Here is an 18,650-nt window from a genome sequence, read left to right as displayed (position 1 = left end):
ATATTCCTTAAATATTTCGCCATCTGAATATGGCTTTGATTTTTTTGCCAGTATCAGAACTACTGCGTAACTCAATTTCATACAGCATGTTGACTATGAATTTGCCCTTGTAAATATCTGCTATTCAGCAGAAAGCTTCCTTTTTAAGTTGTTTACCTGGTCTTGTTGAATTGACCCTTGTACTTATCAAACATACCTGCATGTTTAGTCTCATAATGCTGTCTGACATTATGCTTTTTTGGAACTGAGACAAATTCATTGCATATCAGACATATGGGTTTTGTTTTACATTCCACAAAAAATATTTGTCTTGAAAAGTTCTCAACTCCTCTGTAACCTTCCTCTTCTTAGGTCCTATTTGTTTACTAATGGATACCACACCAAATTTATGCCTTGAACTGAAACAGACTTTTCCTGACAGAGAGACCACACGGTAATCAGAGTTTCATAATTTTTTATATATATGGCACATAAAGTTCAGAGTCAAATATCGGTTATCTAAAGTAGTTTGATGCAACTCTCAAAAATTCCCTAGAAAATCTACAGTTAAGTTTCCCAAAGTTGTTTAACACAGTAAAGCAAGCTGACTGTTTGGATGGGCCATATGGCTCAGTTATAGGATGCCTGGTGGGCTTCGATTCCCAGTTTTGGTAGATTTTTAAACAAAGGTTCATGTTCCATGGGCATTTCCGTGTAGTATAGCATACGATACATGACGATGGAAAAAAATTAATTTGAAAGGTTTTTCTTTTTTTTTAAACAACCTTATATATAAAGGACCCGTGATTCAGGATTTCTATCTCCAATCAAAAATGTATATTTCTGTATGATATGTAATTAAAAATAAGAAGACATGCATTTTTCATAAAATGACTATTAAATATGTGCTCATAAGCATATATTTGTATGATGTAGGTATTCGAACTGAATGTAAAAAAAGTAATGGCAGAAACTAGACCCAAACCAGCAATCCAGCAATACCAAGTCTCAAGTGCTGGCATTTTTTTCCCTATTTTTGTGTATTGCACACTTCATGGAAATGCTTATAGAGCATGCGACTATGTTTAAAAATATACTTCACTATGCATCTACATTTAAAAATATAACCCACTTGGGAATTGAACCTTGACCCTCCATATGAAAGGCTAGCATCATACAACACAGATACACTGCTCATTGAGTTGTCGGTCTTTCATTTGATTATTATACACACTTGGAAAACTTCATAGGTTGTTCTCTTGAGAATTTTTGAGAGTGGTATTGAGCTGCTCTAGGAAATTAATATTTTACTTCTGAACATCATGTATCATATAAAATTACATATGCTTTGCTTAACTTAGCAGCCTAACTTTAAAATTTCAACCCCACTTCTTTCATTATGTTTACTTCTTAAAACTAGTCTACACTTCAGGTCGATAAATAAGAGAGAAAGACAGATGGATGAAGTTGTACTTTTATTTTATTTTGTCCTACTAAAATTAAAAGAAGGTACTGAGGCAGAAATCATTGCTAATGTCGATTGGTGTACCTACTCACCATAACTGAATACATAAAATAAATGCAAGCCTACTAAAATTAAAGACAAGCATCACAGATTAATTGTAAAAAGATAAAAGCTGGCTTTACTTTGCTGAAGTGATGATATAGGTCTATTGCGATCAAATGTGCACCACATACACACATGAAGGGCTGTAACTTTATGGCCGGTAGTTTTTTGAGATTGCAGTAAAATTAAATAAGGAATATATTGTATATGCCTGCCACTCGTCTCACTCACGCAGTGCAACAAATGTATCCGGTTGTGCAGTCCATACTCCTGCTGATTGTTGGTTGCATATTGCCAAGGCAAACTGTATTTTCTTCAAGATGGCACGCGGGCTTTTCAAAATAAATCCAATACAGTGATTTTTTTCATACAGGAGTATAGACGAAAATTTAATGATAGCTGAACCAATGAACTGAGATATTCCTATTGTAATTGGATATTGTATGAAAGACACTTGATGGAATGCTCTTTTGGAGGTTTGATGTGAAATTTTTCTTTCACTTGAAACATATCCATGGGACAAAAATTAGTGTCCCGCGGGTCACAGCTTGGCCACTCCTGCTTTGGATCATCTTACAAAATTTAAATTCATCATCAATGAACTGAACAAAACTTTTATGAAATAAATATTATGATCCTGCCAAAATACAAAGTATCGATGAATCTCTAATACACTTACAGGGATGAATTATATTCAGCCACTATTTGAAACAAAAGAGACACAAAAATGGCATCAATTAGCTAAACTGTGCTGTGATAATGGATACTGCTTTGTGGTATCCTTTCACTAAATCACTAACTAAATCCCAAAGAAATTGTAACAACGAAATTGAAACTTGTTATTTTAAACTGCAGGCAACCACAGCCAAACTTCCACATTTTCAAAGAAATAATTCACATTGGCTGTATAATACTTTTAATAAAAAGTCATGGATGGTTTTGCGCCACTAGAAGACACATCCTCAGATGATCGGTACACATAATAAGAAAAAATTCTTTTACAAGGAATCCCTAACAATGGCGCAAAGAACAAAAGGATAATGAAAAGTAGTATTATAGAGCTGTGCTTGAAGAATACTCACAAAGATTCTTGTTAATAGGTCACTGCCTTAGAGCCACTCCACAGCATTCATGTCATGTTTCAGACAAATTGCGCTCTAAAAGCTACCCTTATTTAAAACAAAGGGAGTACCAGAACCTATAAAAATGAAATGTGGATAAAAACTAGATGGGCCAAGCCAAGCTGTAAACTAGTAATGCACTGAGACAATATTAAAGTATGAACCCAGTAAACAAGAAGTGGTTTGCCACACCACAAGCAGGAAGGTCACTGAGCAGCAAGCAAGTCAGTACAGACTGCTATTAAATGGAGAACATCTTTACAGATAGCGTCAGAGGTGATACAGACAAAACCAATACTATAGAGGGTGTGAATGATGGGGTGGGGGGGCTGCACATGTGCTAAACTAATTAAAAAAATGAAAAGGAATGAGTCACATTTACAAAAATACTGAAAGCAGACAATTAAAATGCAGCACATTGATAAAACCAGAGTGATGCTATAAATTCCCTCTTTCACAAATACAATTTATAAAATACTGAAAGTGATGAGTTAAAATGTAAAATACTAATAAAGCCCAAGTGGTAATACAAATTCCTTCTTTCACAACTACAATACCATATTAGCGGTCAAATGTAAAGGGCTAGTTTGGGAAACTAAGGACATGTGATAGTAAAATAGTGGCCTATAGCAATAAAGTGTATGTGTCAAGAACTAGAGATAGTTTATTATAAAGTCTTGGATTGGGAGGATTTTTGTTTCTTTCCGCTCAAGAGTTGTTATCTTCTGGGAGACCACTCCCACAGTTTGTTGCTCAGTACCAGCCTTATTTCTGGCCTGACAAGAGTTGTCACTGTGAAGGACTGCTGATAAACACATACCTAGCATTTGTTTGCCTACAGTCCTCAACTAATGGGAGCGTGGGAGAATGATCAAGTGAGGACTTAGTAGATGGGAGCGTAGTGCTGGGCCCAGCTGGGCTCGCTTTCTCTGCAACCAGCTCCCGACCTAACAACACGTTTTTCTGCACCCTCTTGATCATTTAGCCATAATGGCTCCTGCCCAACTGTTGGTGTCTTTCCCAGGTGCACCCTATGCACCCCTAAAAATGAGATGCACATAGATAATTACTGAACAGTCTGCTCTTCAGCCTGACTCCTCCCATCCTGTACAATACAAAACAAGATAATATTGTCAAATTTTGTGGAACACCCAAATGTAGGTCACAATTTTTCATTTTGTGTGAATTAAGCCATACACAGAACACCTAAACTTTCAAAAATTGTAAAAAATACACAATACATATCCTAATGTCAGCACAAGGAAGGTCTGGACTCTGCTGGAGACAAATCTTTCCAATTACAGGCACAACTGAGTCATACGACTCTAATTTGATACAACTTACTCATAACACAGGGTCACAGTACAAGACTTCATAATTTCATATGTGACACACATTTAAACATTGTAGTCTTCAAAATGGACATTGCCCATAACTTACACATGCATATTTAGGATATACTTTAAAATCTGAGCATTATCTGTATTTCATGCAGTACATAATTCAGTCTGTATCACTCTATAGCCTTGATACAATTTCATAGTCCTGCAATAAACTCGAGTCTCTATATGACCAGGCAAATTTCGGTTTTTTCATTTATTTTTGTCAGATTACAATTACAGACAAGAAATTTCAGGACATTCAAAATAATGACATGTTTACTCAGGGTACTGAAAGATGGTGATAAAAATGTCCTGTACCAAGAATCATAACTTCAAAAAAATTTTGAGTAATGCTTTCCTTTGAGAAGATACATTAAAGCTGTACTCTTGCAGTCTTCTGGCAGAAGATTCATGCTTTCCTCTGAATCACTCACTGGGTGGGAAACATGACCCACAGATCCAGTTTGCATTTTTTGATACAGCATAACAGCCTCTGGATGCCCTGAAAATTGAAGAGAACATAATTTTCACACCACTGGCATTATTTGACTCTCTCTCTCTCTCTCTCTCTCTCTCTCTCTCTCTCTCTCTCTCTCTCTCACACACACACAGTGTGCAACACACAGAATTTGTACCAAATAATATGAAAGCTCATATAATATGGTGTACAGCCAAGCTTTGGCATCCAAAATTAGCTAAAGCCTCCTGGGTATAAATGCATGTAAATCCTGGATACAAGCCAATGGGATTTTTATATTATTTTCTACAAAGAAACTGTTTCAGTCCTTTGTCAGTTGTAAAACTATGACAATGAACCCTGATTGTTTTTGAAGTACAGAATTACAAAGTCTCCATACAATCAAAATCTGCTGATTATGGAGATCAGAGAAGATTTATTATTTTAGTGGTTGTCACAAAATCCGTCTTCGATATTTACAACCCTATGAGGAAAGGCTGTATCTTGGAAAATGCAAATTCCTACTGGGAAGAATACCACTGTCAAAAACAAACTGTTCACATAATATTGTTCAACAGACCTTTTAGCAGCAACCTCTACTTCCTGTACCACCATAAGATCAACAGACAAGATTGATATGACTGGTCAAATCATCAGAGAATAGCTACATTGTTTCACAATTGAAAAAAGGCAATCTGGATTTAATGCTTCATATGTAAACATACACAGCAGTAGATAACAATGTAGAAGCAGAGGTGCTGCTGTAGCGTAACCAAGTATCAAGACAATTACACCATGTCTCCTACCACTCACTTTGCAGGCAATCATATGTCGTAAGCAATCTACAAGCATAATGTTAGATTATTGTCAATATTATTTCTGTGTTTTTAAAATTAGAAATGTGTATTTAAATGGTTTGTTTTGTATCTGTTTCATGTCATGGGAGAGTGCAGTAAAACAACAACAGCAGCAATTTTGGCACAGCTGCCAAGCACAGAGCAGACTGTTATTGTCCTCCAGATGAAGGTCATCGTGCAGTAGAACATACTGTTGACATATGTTATCATCTTATGATTTAAATAAAATAAATATGTTTAACTGTAGGTAATTAACAAAAATGGTTTATCGATGTTGTTCAGTGTAGTTCAGTTCTTGTTCTGGTCTTGACCAGTTATGATCAACATTGATGTTATTGTAAGGGCTACGTTCTAATGGAACACACCATTTATATATTTAAAAAAAAAAAAAAAAAAAAAAACGTGAACATTTATGTGGAAGAAACTTATTCACTTTTCAATCTGGTTTCATGATAAGAAGATTGATTTTTCTTAATGATTGAGTTCTGTTGGGAATACTAGAATTAATGGAGTTTGAAAAGAATCAGTTATTAATATCTAAAGGCAAGAGCGGAGATAATAACCCAAATGTCAACTTTTAAGAAGCCATGGAACTTTTATGAAACTGATGTTACACAAATGATTCAATTTTGTATCTCTCTACTTGAGGGTTAGCAGAAAGTTAATTTGACCAGTTCATTGAAGTAATTCAAATCTGTTGTGGTGCACACTTTGGAAAAGAAGCTGGAACAGTCAAGCTCAATCATTACATGTACCTGATTGAAAGCTTTTGTCACTGGATGTTAGGTACGATGTCTGCTGATGTTGTCTATTTAAATAATAACATTTAAAATGGGGGTGTGGTGCTGCATGTGGTGACTGATACAGTGATGTGTGAGCATAAATTCAATGGATCGAAGGTCATTAGAAGAGAGAAAGCTTATGAAATGCAAGAATAGACACTGTTTGAGACATAAGTGGAGAGGAGTGAGTGTGAGTTCACGGAGAATGCTGCATTCCTTATTCGGCTGGTGAGTGATGGTGATGAGGTGCAGTGTCTTGGTGGTGCCAGCCAACACTGTGAACAGTGACCGAGAGGCACAGCGCCCTGGTGGTGGCAGCTGACATCAAGGGCAACTACTACAAAATGCAGTGTTTGTGTGGTGGCAGCTGAGTGCAGTTGATAGAGAAATTTAGCAGTCTACGTAGTAACATCTGGGGGGTCATGACCTCAAGCAGTGCATCCTAGTGAGGGCCATTACAGAGCATTGCAACTGGGTAGTAAAAACCAGTTGAACTACAGGTACTGGTAAGTTGCAGATTACACCATGAGCCAATTCACTGTCAACAGAAGTTTATTTGGTGGGTGCAATTCATGTCAACAAACAAATGCAAGTGTTAGGTACTGTATCAGGAAAACAAGCTTAACTTGGTTAGTTTGATTGGTGCATTATTATAACTGTAAGTCATACAGCGAATAGATTCAAGTTTGAGTTATTAGTAATCATGTTGGAAGACAGCATAGTGAATATGGATGACTGGCATTTGTGGGCCAGAGTAATTAATCAAAATATAACCAGTTTAAAGACCTTTTATATAGAGATGAATCAGAAAACAGAGAATTTGAATACCGAGATTAATTCTGAATTAACTAGCTTCCGTAAGACAGTGAATATGCATTACAGGCTAGAACGCCCTATTCACAAGTCCAGGGAAGAGAAGCTGCCAATGAAACAGGATATTTTTAACTTGTCTTAGCAGGCTGGGAGTATGAAACTTGTAGTTCATGTGGAAATTAATAAAAATAATATTGTCATGTGCCAAGAGAGTGTGGATCAAACTGACCATGTACATGCTGAATTATTAATATGTATTAAGGATGCTTCTGCTGGGGATGCCGAATGCGCACTATCTCTGAGTGAGGAGATAGGAGAAATCACTAATTATGTAGAAGAATAACACAGAGAAATTAAAAGCATAAGTATCTGAAAAGTGTAAAGAATTATGCAAGTTAAAACATGATAATCATGGAGAGTGTTCATACAATGGTGGAGATCATGGAATAGAAAAGGCAGCATTGCTAGGATGAGTAGAATGGACAGAGGTGCTTTTGCAGGAAGTATGTAAACAGGTCTCAGACTTCACAGTATCTAGGAACCCTTTTGCTATAGACAGTAGTATTAATGTAGAGAGGAGTGGCATTAAGTCATTTTTGATGGATCAAATGAAGTGACCGAATCAGTAGAACTTGGGATAAGCAAAATCAGTTCACTGGCTTAGCACAAACATAAAGAAGGTAAACCCTATTTGCCAAATGAATTGTGGCAGGAATTTAGTTTATCTAACATTATTCGTGTGTCTCATCAGTTCCTGCACTTCAAACCAAAAGGAGAACTACACCAATAATATTTTTAAGAATTTGTGAGGGAGCTTTGCCATCTAGATGAGCTGACCGAAAGAAAACACAGTTTGTGATTGATCATTTAGAGGCTGAAGCAGCCGAATGGGTGGTATTTCATAAACATGATTTTAAGAATTGGTCAGATTTTGTACAACAATTTAAACACAAATATACTTGTCAGAAGATGAGCAGCAGAGGCTTACACTGAAGTTACTGGTTCCAGACCCTTACAACAGACAATGAGGTGAGTTTAGAAAATTCTTTGCATGGTATTGAAATACGAGTAAACTGATAACGAATAAGCTTTTGCTTCCAGCAGATATCTTTTGAGATGGAAATAAACAACTTTCAAAAAATGTTACAAAGTGTGACTGAGAGAAACAGTGTTTACCACAATCTATTGTTGGTATGCGGACACCATTAAATGAATAACAACCAATCAAAAAAGGTTTTTCACAAGTACAAGGGACCGAGGGGGATGGCCAAACAACACTACTGAGGATTTGATGAGCTAAATGAAAGTTCCATTTAGTGTGAATTATATTTGTGAGTTTTGTGTATTCGATACCAGGAGAGAGAACTGATGCAGAAGTGTAATTGAGAGTATTGTGTGTTTCATGTGCAGTAGAAAGACGAAGTGCACTGCTTTGATACGTTACTCTCTTATTCAAATGATGAGTGGAATGTGATTTTGGTTCATTTGGGAAACAGAATACTGGGAGTGTACAAGATTACTAGTGAATTAAGACTGAATTAACTTCCACATTTGAGATGGGTTTATCCCCCTTAGAAACAGTAGGTAAATAGATAACAGATGAACCACTGTTATCAGCATTTCTCTGGCTGCCAATGGAAGAAGCAAATAGGCAGGTACAGGCTGAAGTATTACATAATACAATAGGATTTTTTTGAGGGGGTGGGGAATCAGGTTTCTTTATTTATGATAATATGCAGTCAAATCACAAACAAGTTTTACAAATCATTTACAACACACATAAATAGCATCATCTTGATCCACTTTACAATGTTCACGAGTCCTCAACACAAAAGGCATCACACAATGAAAACAAGACATACCAATGTCCTGTTTAAAAACTTCACCAACATTAAAAGCTTGGTAAGTAATGACATCACAGTTATCAAAACTTTCAACGCCACCAATACTCCCAACAACTCCAGAGTGAGAAATAGCCATTGTAAGCCATCTAGTAGAATGACTAAATTTATAATCCTTTATAAGGGAAAATTTCAAAATATTACTTGCAAAAACACAAGGACCATCTAGGACTGCATGGGAAGCAATGTCTTTCACCTTCACTTCATTTTTCTCTTTGGCCCCAGTACTGATTTCCATGTTATCAATGGCCATTGGAGAAGTAGGTGCTCCCATGTCATTGTATTGTAATTATGTACATCATTATTTCTTTCGAACTGAAGTGGATTATTTACGACAAACTTCATGAGGGAATAAATATACCGTGAAGCAGTAGTCAGAATGCCCAACTCCTTAAACAGTTGCCTACTGCCACAGGCCATTAACACCCAATCTCACTGCACTGACCTAAGGGATACATTCGTTGTATGCCCCACGTTGATTTCTATGGTTATTTCAGGTAGTGTTGCTTGTCTGTTAGCACTGACAACTCTACGCAAACGTCACCACTCTCGCTCATTAAGTATAGGCCGTTGGTCACTGCATTGTCTGTGGTGAGAGGTAATGCCTGAAATGTGGTTTCTTGGCACCCTCTTGACAATGTGGATTTTAGCATATTTCACTCTCTATCGATTTCTGAAATGGAACATTTGTTGCATCTAGTTCCAACTACCATTTCGCATTCAAAGTCTCTTAATTCCCATTGTGCAGCCATAATCATGTCACAAACCTTTGCACCTGTGTACAAATGACAGCTCCACCAATGTATTGCCCTTTTATAACTTATGTACACGATACTACTGCTGTATGTGTATGTTCATATCATTATCCCAAGACCTTTGTCACGTCAGTGTATGATATGATGCACAATATTGACTGAGCGTGGTTTAATAATCATTATAGAGGAAAAAGAGGTAGCCATAATTCTCAAATAAAGCAAAAGGAGATAGTATAGTCTTATCACCTGCCAAACTGAGCTAGCAAGTGGGGGTGTTGTGTAACCAAATATCAAGACAGTTCACCAAGTCTTCTGCCACTCAGCTTGCAGGTAATCATATGTTGTATGCATTCTGTGAGCATAATGTTAGATATTTAGTAAGATTATTGTCAATGTTATTTGTGAGTTTGTAAAATTGGAACTGTGTATTTAAATGATTTGTTTTATATCTGTCTCATGTCATGGGAGATCAGAGTAACACAATGACAACAGCATCTTTGGTGCAACCACCAAGCAGGGAGCTGACCACTATTATTCACCAGGCGAAAGCCATCGTGCAGTAGAAGATCCTGTCGGCACATGTTATCGCCCTCTGATTCAAATAAAATAAATGTATTTAATTGTACATAACATGCAAAAAACGGACAATCAGTGTTGTAAAGAAAAATGTAATGGTAGTTGGTTCAGTTCTTGTTCTTGCCTTGGCCACCTAAGATCAACTTCGATATTATTGTAAAGACTGTGTTCTAATAAAATACGTCATTGTAAGTGAGAAGTGATTTATTTCAAATGGTTCAAATGGCTCTGAACACTATGGGACTCAACTGCTGAGGTCATTAGTCCCCTAGAACTTAGAACTAGTTAAACCTAACTAACCTAAGGACATCACAAACATCCCGAGGCAGGATTCGAACCTGCGACCGTAGCGGTCTTGCGGTTCCAGACTGCAGCGCCTTTAACCGCACGGCCACTTCGGCCGGCAGTGATTTATTTATTTATCAAGAAAACTGAAGTGAAAGTTTATGTGGAAGAAAGGTGTTTGCTTTTGAACAATGTGTTTTATTAGAATGCAGTCTTTATTACCCATTGTTACAGCTCTCAGTGACTCAGAAAAAGTGTTAAACATGCAGAAATTTGTTTTTTGATTATTTGCTCTATAACATCAAATGTCTAACAGGTAGAAATGCATGTTTTAAATCTAATTTAAAATCATTTCTCCTGGACAACTCTTTATATTCCACTGATGAATTTCTGCTTAAAAACTGGTAGCCAGTAAAAAAAGTGTTGTTGCATGAGTAGGACTAAAAATAAAAATGTGTTCATTAATGGTAACACTGATTATGTACACATATCCTGTAAACTGACTGTTACACATCATTTCGATTAAAGAATTGTTCAAATGATCTATGGAACATGTAACTAACTAACAATAACACTCATGATGATGATAAACAGTCAAGACAAAAACAAGGACTGAACTAACTACCACGACATTTTCCTTTAGAACATTTATAGTCTATTATTTTGTTTGTTGCATACAATTACATACATTTATTTTATTTCAATTAGAGGGCAATAAAACATGCCACCAGCATCTTCTTCTGTGCAATAGCCTTCACCTGGTGGACAATAGCAGTCAGCTCTCTCTTGGCAGCTGTGCCACAGATGCTGTTGTCGTCATGTTACTCTGCTCTCCCTCAACATGAAACAGATAGAAAACACACCATTTAAATATACAATTCCAAAATCACAAAGACATAAATAACATTGACAATAATCTTGCAAACTATCTAATGTTATGCTCGTAGAATACATACAACACATGATTACCTGCAAACTGATCAGTAGAAGACATGATGTATGTCTTCATATTTGGTTACACTACACTCACATGCAGTACTGTTGTGATTAAGATAATAAATAGATACTGCAATTAAGTAAGTGCTAAGTTCTTGTTTTAAGCAGAAACAATTAACTTTCTACATTATGTAGGGTGTCCCATTTATCTTGACCACCCTAAATAACTGTTTGTCCAGATGCAAATTACAAAAAGTTTCAAGCAAATTTTCTTTAGCTGTCAGGGGGACATCAATCAGCAAGATTGCCTTAGTTGTAGCTTTGTTTTTTACAAAGATATGAACAGCCGTATGGCTTTTTTAAATGGCACCCTGCATTTTTTATTTGGTAATTCATTTCCTCTCTTAAAGACCTATTAAAAAATGTATCACAGTGTATCATTCACTGAAACACAACGTTATAAATTACATAACACAATACTGACATTGACACTCCCAGAGCTTAGCGCAGGTACTGGGGATAATGGAACACATCCATGTGCTGACGTTGACAGAGGACAAATGTAAACATAAGTAGAATGCACACCCGACATTCCATCAACCATTGTCAGTTGCAGAGTTGTGCCAGTAGAATGTACACCAATGAAGAGAAGATAGAAATGCTACTCATCTATGGGGAATGTAAGTTAGCAGAACAGTAATTGCAATAATGTTTTCTTACGTATGGGTACATTTAGTACAGTAGTTTAGTCCTTTTAAATACTGTTGTGTAGAGTAGGCCTACAGTAAAGGCTATCCTTCTTACAAACTGCATCAACAGAACGTTTCTTTTATTGTAGTTCTTGTTGAAGGTAGGCAAAATGCTACACAGGCAGCGGAACTGTACAGAGCGATATCCTGACGAGAACCTACCTTCCCGATGGATGTTTTCTCTTCTTGTTGCGACGCTTCAGGAAATGGGAAGTTTCAACCCACAACAACGCAATTGTCATAGTGCACAGACAAAGCTGTCGAAGATACTGTTCTTGCTTCCGTTGCTATGACTCCACATGTGAGTACACGACAGCTTGGGCATGAGATTGGCATTCCTAAAGCCAGTGTACATTGTATTCTTACAAGTCACTGGTTCCATCCTTACCATGTACACCTACATCAAGAATTGCATGGAAATGATTTCCAGAATCGTGTACAGTTCTGTCAGTGGGCAAGGGACCAAATCCTCGCCAACCTGAACGTCTTCTCCAATGTTCTATTTGCCGATGAATGTTCCTTCTCTAACAAACGACAGGTAAATACAAGGAACATGCACTATTGGTCCAGCGACAACCCACGATGGCTTAGACAGGTGGAATATCAGCGTCAATGGCGAGTTAACGTCTGGTGTGGGATGCTTGGCACTACAATTATTGGCCCTTATTTCATCAATGGTAGTCTAAACAGCACAGCGTACGCCAACTTCCTCAGATGAATTCTTCCTCCTCTTCTGGATGAAGCTCCGTTAAGAACCAGAATGCTTATGTGGTATCAACACGATGGATGTCCAGCACATAATGCCTTGCGTGCACGTCGTGTTCTGAACTGAAGGTATCCTGCCAGATGGATTGGTCGAGGAGGAACAGTTATTTGGCCTGCTAGGTTTCCTGATTTAAGTCCTCTGGACTTTTTTCTTTTGGGATGCATTAAAGACATTGTCTATTGTGATATTCCAACAACTCCAGAGGACATGCAGGAACGTATCATGCTTGCTTGTAATTCTCTTCAGCAGGTAATACTAGAAGTAATAAATAATTCTTTCATTCAACGAGTGCACCAATGTATCAGTGTCCAGGGTCACCACTTTGAGCACCTTTGAATGTTCTACTCCTGGACAATGGTACAGGAGAGTCAAAGTCTTAATTAATAATGTTGTGTTTCAGTGAATGGTACACTGTGATACATTTTTGAATACGTCTTTAGGAGAGGAAATGAATTACTGTATAAAAAATACAGGGTGTCATTTAAAAGAGTCATACCACTGTTCATATCATTGTAAAAAACAAAGCTACAACGAAGGCAATTATGCTGATTGATGTTCCCCTGATGGCTGAAGAACATTTGCTTGAAACATTTTTTAATTTGCATCTGGACAAACAGTTATTTAAGGTGGTCAAGATAAATGGGACACCCCGTATTATAAGCCTGAAGCACAAACCAATAGGCCTAATTTTTGGTGCTCACAAATAACAAAAGTTTATGTAGGGTAAAGTGGGAACAGATTTAATTCATTTTTAAGCATCTACTCTGTGTTCCAATGTGTGATACATGTGCATATTGTTATAGGATGGTAAAAGAGGGAACGGTATGAGTAGACTGTAGATAGGAATTTCACTGGGGAACTGATTGGAGAACTCAACAAGGCTCTCCCTCATGAAACTGTAGGCTTTGCAAGAAGGACAAGAGAATTACGGAGGAGGCGGCAAAGATTTGTGCCCTTCAGGCTGAATTAGATCATGCAAAATTTGAAAAAAAAATCTTGGGATCTTGGTAAAGGTAACAAACAATGGGCAAAAGGAGAAAAGCTCTTCAACTCCATCTACATTTGAGCTAACAATATCAAATAAATTTGACTTGTTGCCTGAAGTAGGAGGGGAAGAGCCTCATCCAGCTGTAGGTCACAGTAGGGTGCAGCAGACTTCTACAAAGAAACTCCATGTAGGTCGATACGAAAAGAGAGTGAAAAGAAGAGAGTCTTGCTGCTAGGTAGCAGCCATGGGGCAGGTGTAGGCCATATGGTACAGGAGAAATTAAGAACAGGGTAACAAGTCACAAGTATTCTGAAGCCAAGTGCTAGTCTTAGCCAAGTGACAGAGGGCATAGGGAATTTGTACAAAGGTTTTGGCAAAGAGGATTTGGTTATTATAGAAGGTGGAGCACAGAACAGCCCAGCTAAGAGCAGTAATTGCAGCATTAGAAGTGACCTGGATGAAATAGGAGTAGCAACTACACACACAAATGTGAGTTTTGTGGAGGTCCTGCAGCACCATGACCAGCCCTGTGTCAACACTGCTGTGAGCTGTGTGAACACCAAGTTGAGCTGGCTGCTACTGACTGAATGCAGTGCCTGTTGCTACAACTGGGAGATGTAGATATACTGGATATGTCCTACATCTGAATAGGGGAGAGAAAGCTAGGGTGGCTGAACTTCTTGCACATAATATCTGGGAGGCCACCATCAGACGTAAGATTCCTGTGGTTACTAGTTTAAGAGAGACATCTTTTTTTAAGGTTAGAATCGGGATTCAGGCACTCTGTTTTGAAAGAAGTGAAAGTAACAGAAGAGCCCACAAAATTGTTAACAATGCACAGAAAATAAAATTAGCTTCTTTCAGCAAAATATTAGAGGACTGAGTAAAAAGATAGGAAAGCTTCTTGTCTGTCTGGAAAATCCAGGGAGCTCTGAAAGGATAGGCATAATTTGCCTGTCTGAGCACCACATAACCAAAGGGTTAGATAAGTTACATAACACATTACACTCTAGCAGCTTACTCATGCAGAACTAATATGGGGAAAGGAGGAGTTGTTACATACATTAAGACAGGAACAAGTTCAAAAACATTGAACAAGGAGATTTTCGTAGTGATCAGCACGTAGAAGTGTGTGCTTGTGAATCAATACTAAAAAATTGTTCACATTTAATTGTAACTTTATACAGATCCTCACTGGAAACTTTTGAACTGTTTGTGAGGAGTCTGGGTATCTTATTCTGCTATCTGTCAGACAGCAGCAAGCACTTAATAGTCTGTGGTGACTTCCATGTACATTTTCTAAAGGATTCTGATAGAAAAAAATCATCTGGAACCCTTATTTGGATCCTACAATTTCATCTTAGAAATTAACTTTCCAACACAGGAGGATAAAGGCAGTAGGACTCTAATTGATAACGTTTTCTTGGTTGGTTGATTTGGGGGAAGGGACCAAACAGAGAGGTCATCAGTCCCATCGGAGTACGGAAGGATGGTGTAGGAAATCAGTATGTTGTTGTTGTGGTCTTCAGTCCTGAGACTGGTCTGATGCAGCTCTCCATGCTACTCTATCCTGTGCAAGCTTTTTCATCTCCCAGTACCTACTGCAACCTACATCCTTCTGAATCTGCTTAGTGTATTCATCTCTTGGTCTCCCTCCACGATTTTTACCCTCCACGCTGCCCTCCAATACTAAACTGGTGATCCCTTGATGCCTCAGAACATGTCCTACCAACCGATCCCTTCTTCTGGTCAAGTTGTGCCACAAACTTCTCTTCTCCCCAATCCTATTCAATACTTCCTCATTAGTTATGTGATCTACCCATCTAATCTTCAGCATTCTTCTGTAGCACCACATTTCAAAAGCTTTTATCCTCTTCTTGTCCTAACTATTTATCGTCCATGTTTCACTTCCATACATGGCTACACTCCATACAAATACTTTCAGAAATGACTTCCTGACACTTAAATCTATACTCGATGTTAACAAATTTCTCTTCTTCAGAAACACTTTCCTTGCCATTGCCAGTCTACATTTTATATCCTCTCTACTTCAACCATCATCAGTTATTTTGCTCCCCAAATAGCAAAACTCCTTTACTACTTTAAGTGGCTCATTTCATAATCTAATTCCCTCAGCATCACCCGACTTAATTAGACTACATTCCATTATCCTTGTTTTGCTTTTGTTGATGTTCATCTTATATCCTCCATTCAAGACACTGTCCATTCCATTCAACTGCTCTTCCAAGTCCTTTGCGGTCTCTGACGGAATTACAATGTCATCGGCGAACCTCAGAGTTTTTATTTCTTCTCCATGAATTTTAATACCTACTCCGAATTTTTCTTTTGTTTCCTTTACTGCTTGCTCAATATACAGATTGAACAACATCGGGGAGAGGCTACAACCCTGTCTTACTCCCTTCCCAACCACTGCTTCCCTTTCATACCCCTTGACTCTTATAACTGCCATCTGCTTTCTGTACAAATTGTAAATAGCCTTTCGCTCCCTGTATTTTACCCCTGCCACCTTTAGAATTTGAAAGAGAGTATTCCAGTCAACATTGTCAAAAGCTTTCTCTAAGTCTACAAATGCTAGAAACATAGGTTTGCCTTTCCTTAATCTTTCTTCTAAGATAAGTCGTAAGGTCAGTATTGCCTCACGTGTTCCAGTGTTTCTACGGAATCCAAACTGATCTTCCCCGAGGTTGGCTTCTACTAGTTTTTCCATTCGTCTGTAAAGAATTCATGTTAGTATTTTGCAGCTGTGACTTATTAAACTGACAGTTCAGTAATTTTCACATCTGTCAACACCTGCTTTCTTTGGGATTGGAATTATTATATTCTTCTTGAAGTCTGAGGGTATTTCGCCTGTTTCATACATCTTGCTCACCAGATGGTAGAGTTTTGTCAGGACTGGCTCTCCCAAGGCTGTCAGTAGTTCCAATGGAATGTTGTCTACTCCGGGGGCCTTGTTTCGACTCAGGTCTTTCAGTGCTCTGTCAAACTCTTCACGCAGTATCGTATCTCCCATTTCATCTTCATCTACATCCTCTTCCATTTCCATAATATTGTCCTCAAAACATCGCCCTTGTATAGACCCTCTATATACTCCTTCCACCTTTCTGCTTTCCCTTCTTTGCTTAGAACTGGGTTTCCATCTGAGCTCTTGATATTCATACAAGTCGTTCTCTTATCTCCAAAGGTCTCTTTAATTTTCCTGTAGGCAGTATCTATCTTACCCCTAGTGAGATAGGCCTCTACATCCTTACATTTGTCCTCTAGCCATCCCTGCTTAGCCATTTTGCACTTCCTGTCGATCTCATTTTTGAGACGTTTGTATTCCTTTTTGCCTGCTTCATTTACTGCATTTTTATATTTTCTCCTTTCATCAATTAAATTCAATATTTCTTCTGTTACCCAAGGATTTCTACTAGCCCTCGTCTTTTTACCTACTTGATCCTCTGCTGCCTTCGCTACTTCATCCCTCAAAGCTACCCATTCTTCTTCTACTGTATTTCTTTCCCCCATTCCTGTCAATTGTTCCCTTATGCTCTCCCTGAAACTCTGTACAACCTCTGGTTCTTTCAGTTTATCCAGGTCCCATCTCCTTAAATTCCCACCTTTTTGCAGTTTCTTCAGTTTTAATCTACAGTTCATAACCAATAGATTGTGGTCAGAGTCCACATCTGCCCCTGGAAATGTCTTACAGTTTAAAACCTCGTTCCTAAATCTCTGTCTTACCATTATATAATCTATCTGATACCTTTTAGTATCTCCAGGGTTCTTCCATGTATACAACCTTCTTTCATGATTCTTAAACCAAGTGTTAGCTATGATTATGTTGTGCTCAGTGCAAAATCCTACCAGGCGGCTTCCTCTTTCATTTCTTAGCCCCAATCCATATTCACCTACTATGTTTCCTTCTCTCACTTTTCCTACAATCGAATTCCAGTCACCCATGACTATTAAATTTTCGTCTCCCTTCACAATCTGAATAATTTCTTTTATTTCATCATACATTTCTTCAATTTCTTCGTCATCTGCAGAGCTAGTTGGCATATAAACTTGTACTACTGTAGTAGGTGTGGGCTTCGTATCTATCTTGGCCACAATAATGCGTTCACTATGCTGTTTGTAGTAGCTTACCTGCATTCCTATTTTCCTATTCATTATTAAACCTACTCCTGCATTACCCCTATTTGATTTTGTGTTTATAACCCTGTAGTCACCTGACCAGAAGTCTTGTTCCTCCTGCCACCGGACTTCACTAATTCCCACTATATCTAACTTCAACCTATCCATTTCCCTTTTTAGATTTTCTAACCTACCTGCCCGATTAAGGGATCTGACATTCCACGCTCTGATCCATAGAACGCCAGTTTTCTTTCTCCTGATAACGACATCCTCTTGAGTAGTCCCTGCCCGGAGATCCGAATGGGGGACTATTTTACCTCTGGAATATTTTACCCAAGAGGACGCCATCATCATTTAATCATACAGTAAAGCTGCATGCCCTCGGGAAAAATTACGGCTGTAGTTTCCCCTTGCTTTCAGCCGTTCGCAGTACCAGCGCAGCAAGGCCGTTTTGGTTATTGTTACAAGGCCAGATCAGTCAATCATCCAGACTGTTGCCCTTGCAACTACTGAAAAGGCTGCTGCCACACATTTGTCTGGCCTCTCAACAGATACCCCTCCGTTGTGGTTGCACCTACGGTACGGCTATCTGTATCGCTGAG

General features: G+C 38.1%; 1 protein-coding gene across 3 annotated transcripts in view; it reads right to left on the bottom strand.

Annotated features, from left to right (window-relative positions):
- Positions 1-4,236: 4,236 nt before the first annotated feature.
- The window catches only part of LOC124721596, a 202,150-nt gene continuing 187,736 nt past the window's right edge, over positions 4,237-18,650 (bottom strand). For 2 of the 3 annotated variants that reach the window (XM_047246646.1, XM_047246648.1), the window contains exon 8: positions 4,237-4,551. In XM_047246646.1, coding sequence (XP_047102602.1) covers positions 4,382-4,551 — 170 coding nt within the window. In that variant the 3' untranslated portion in view covers positions 4,237-4,381. Of the gene's footprint in view, positions 4,552-11,127; positions 11,311-18,650 lie in introns of those variants that run through there. The other variant, XM_047246647.1, reaches the window with a different exon arrangement.

Source organism: Schistocerca piceifrons, chromosome X (assembly GCF_021461385.2).
Source record: "Schistocerca piceifrons isolate TAMUIC-IGC-003096 chromosome X, iqSchPice1.1, whole genome shotgun sequence".
Classification (NCBI taxonomy): Eukaryota; Metazoa; Arthropoda; class Insecta; order Orthoptera; family Acrididae; genus Schistocerca; species Schistocerca piceifrons.
This window is presented reverse-complemented; position numbering and strand designations above follow the sequence as displayed.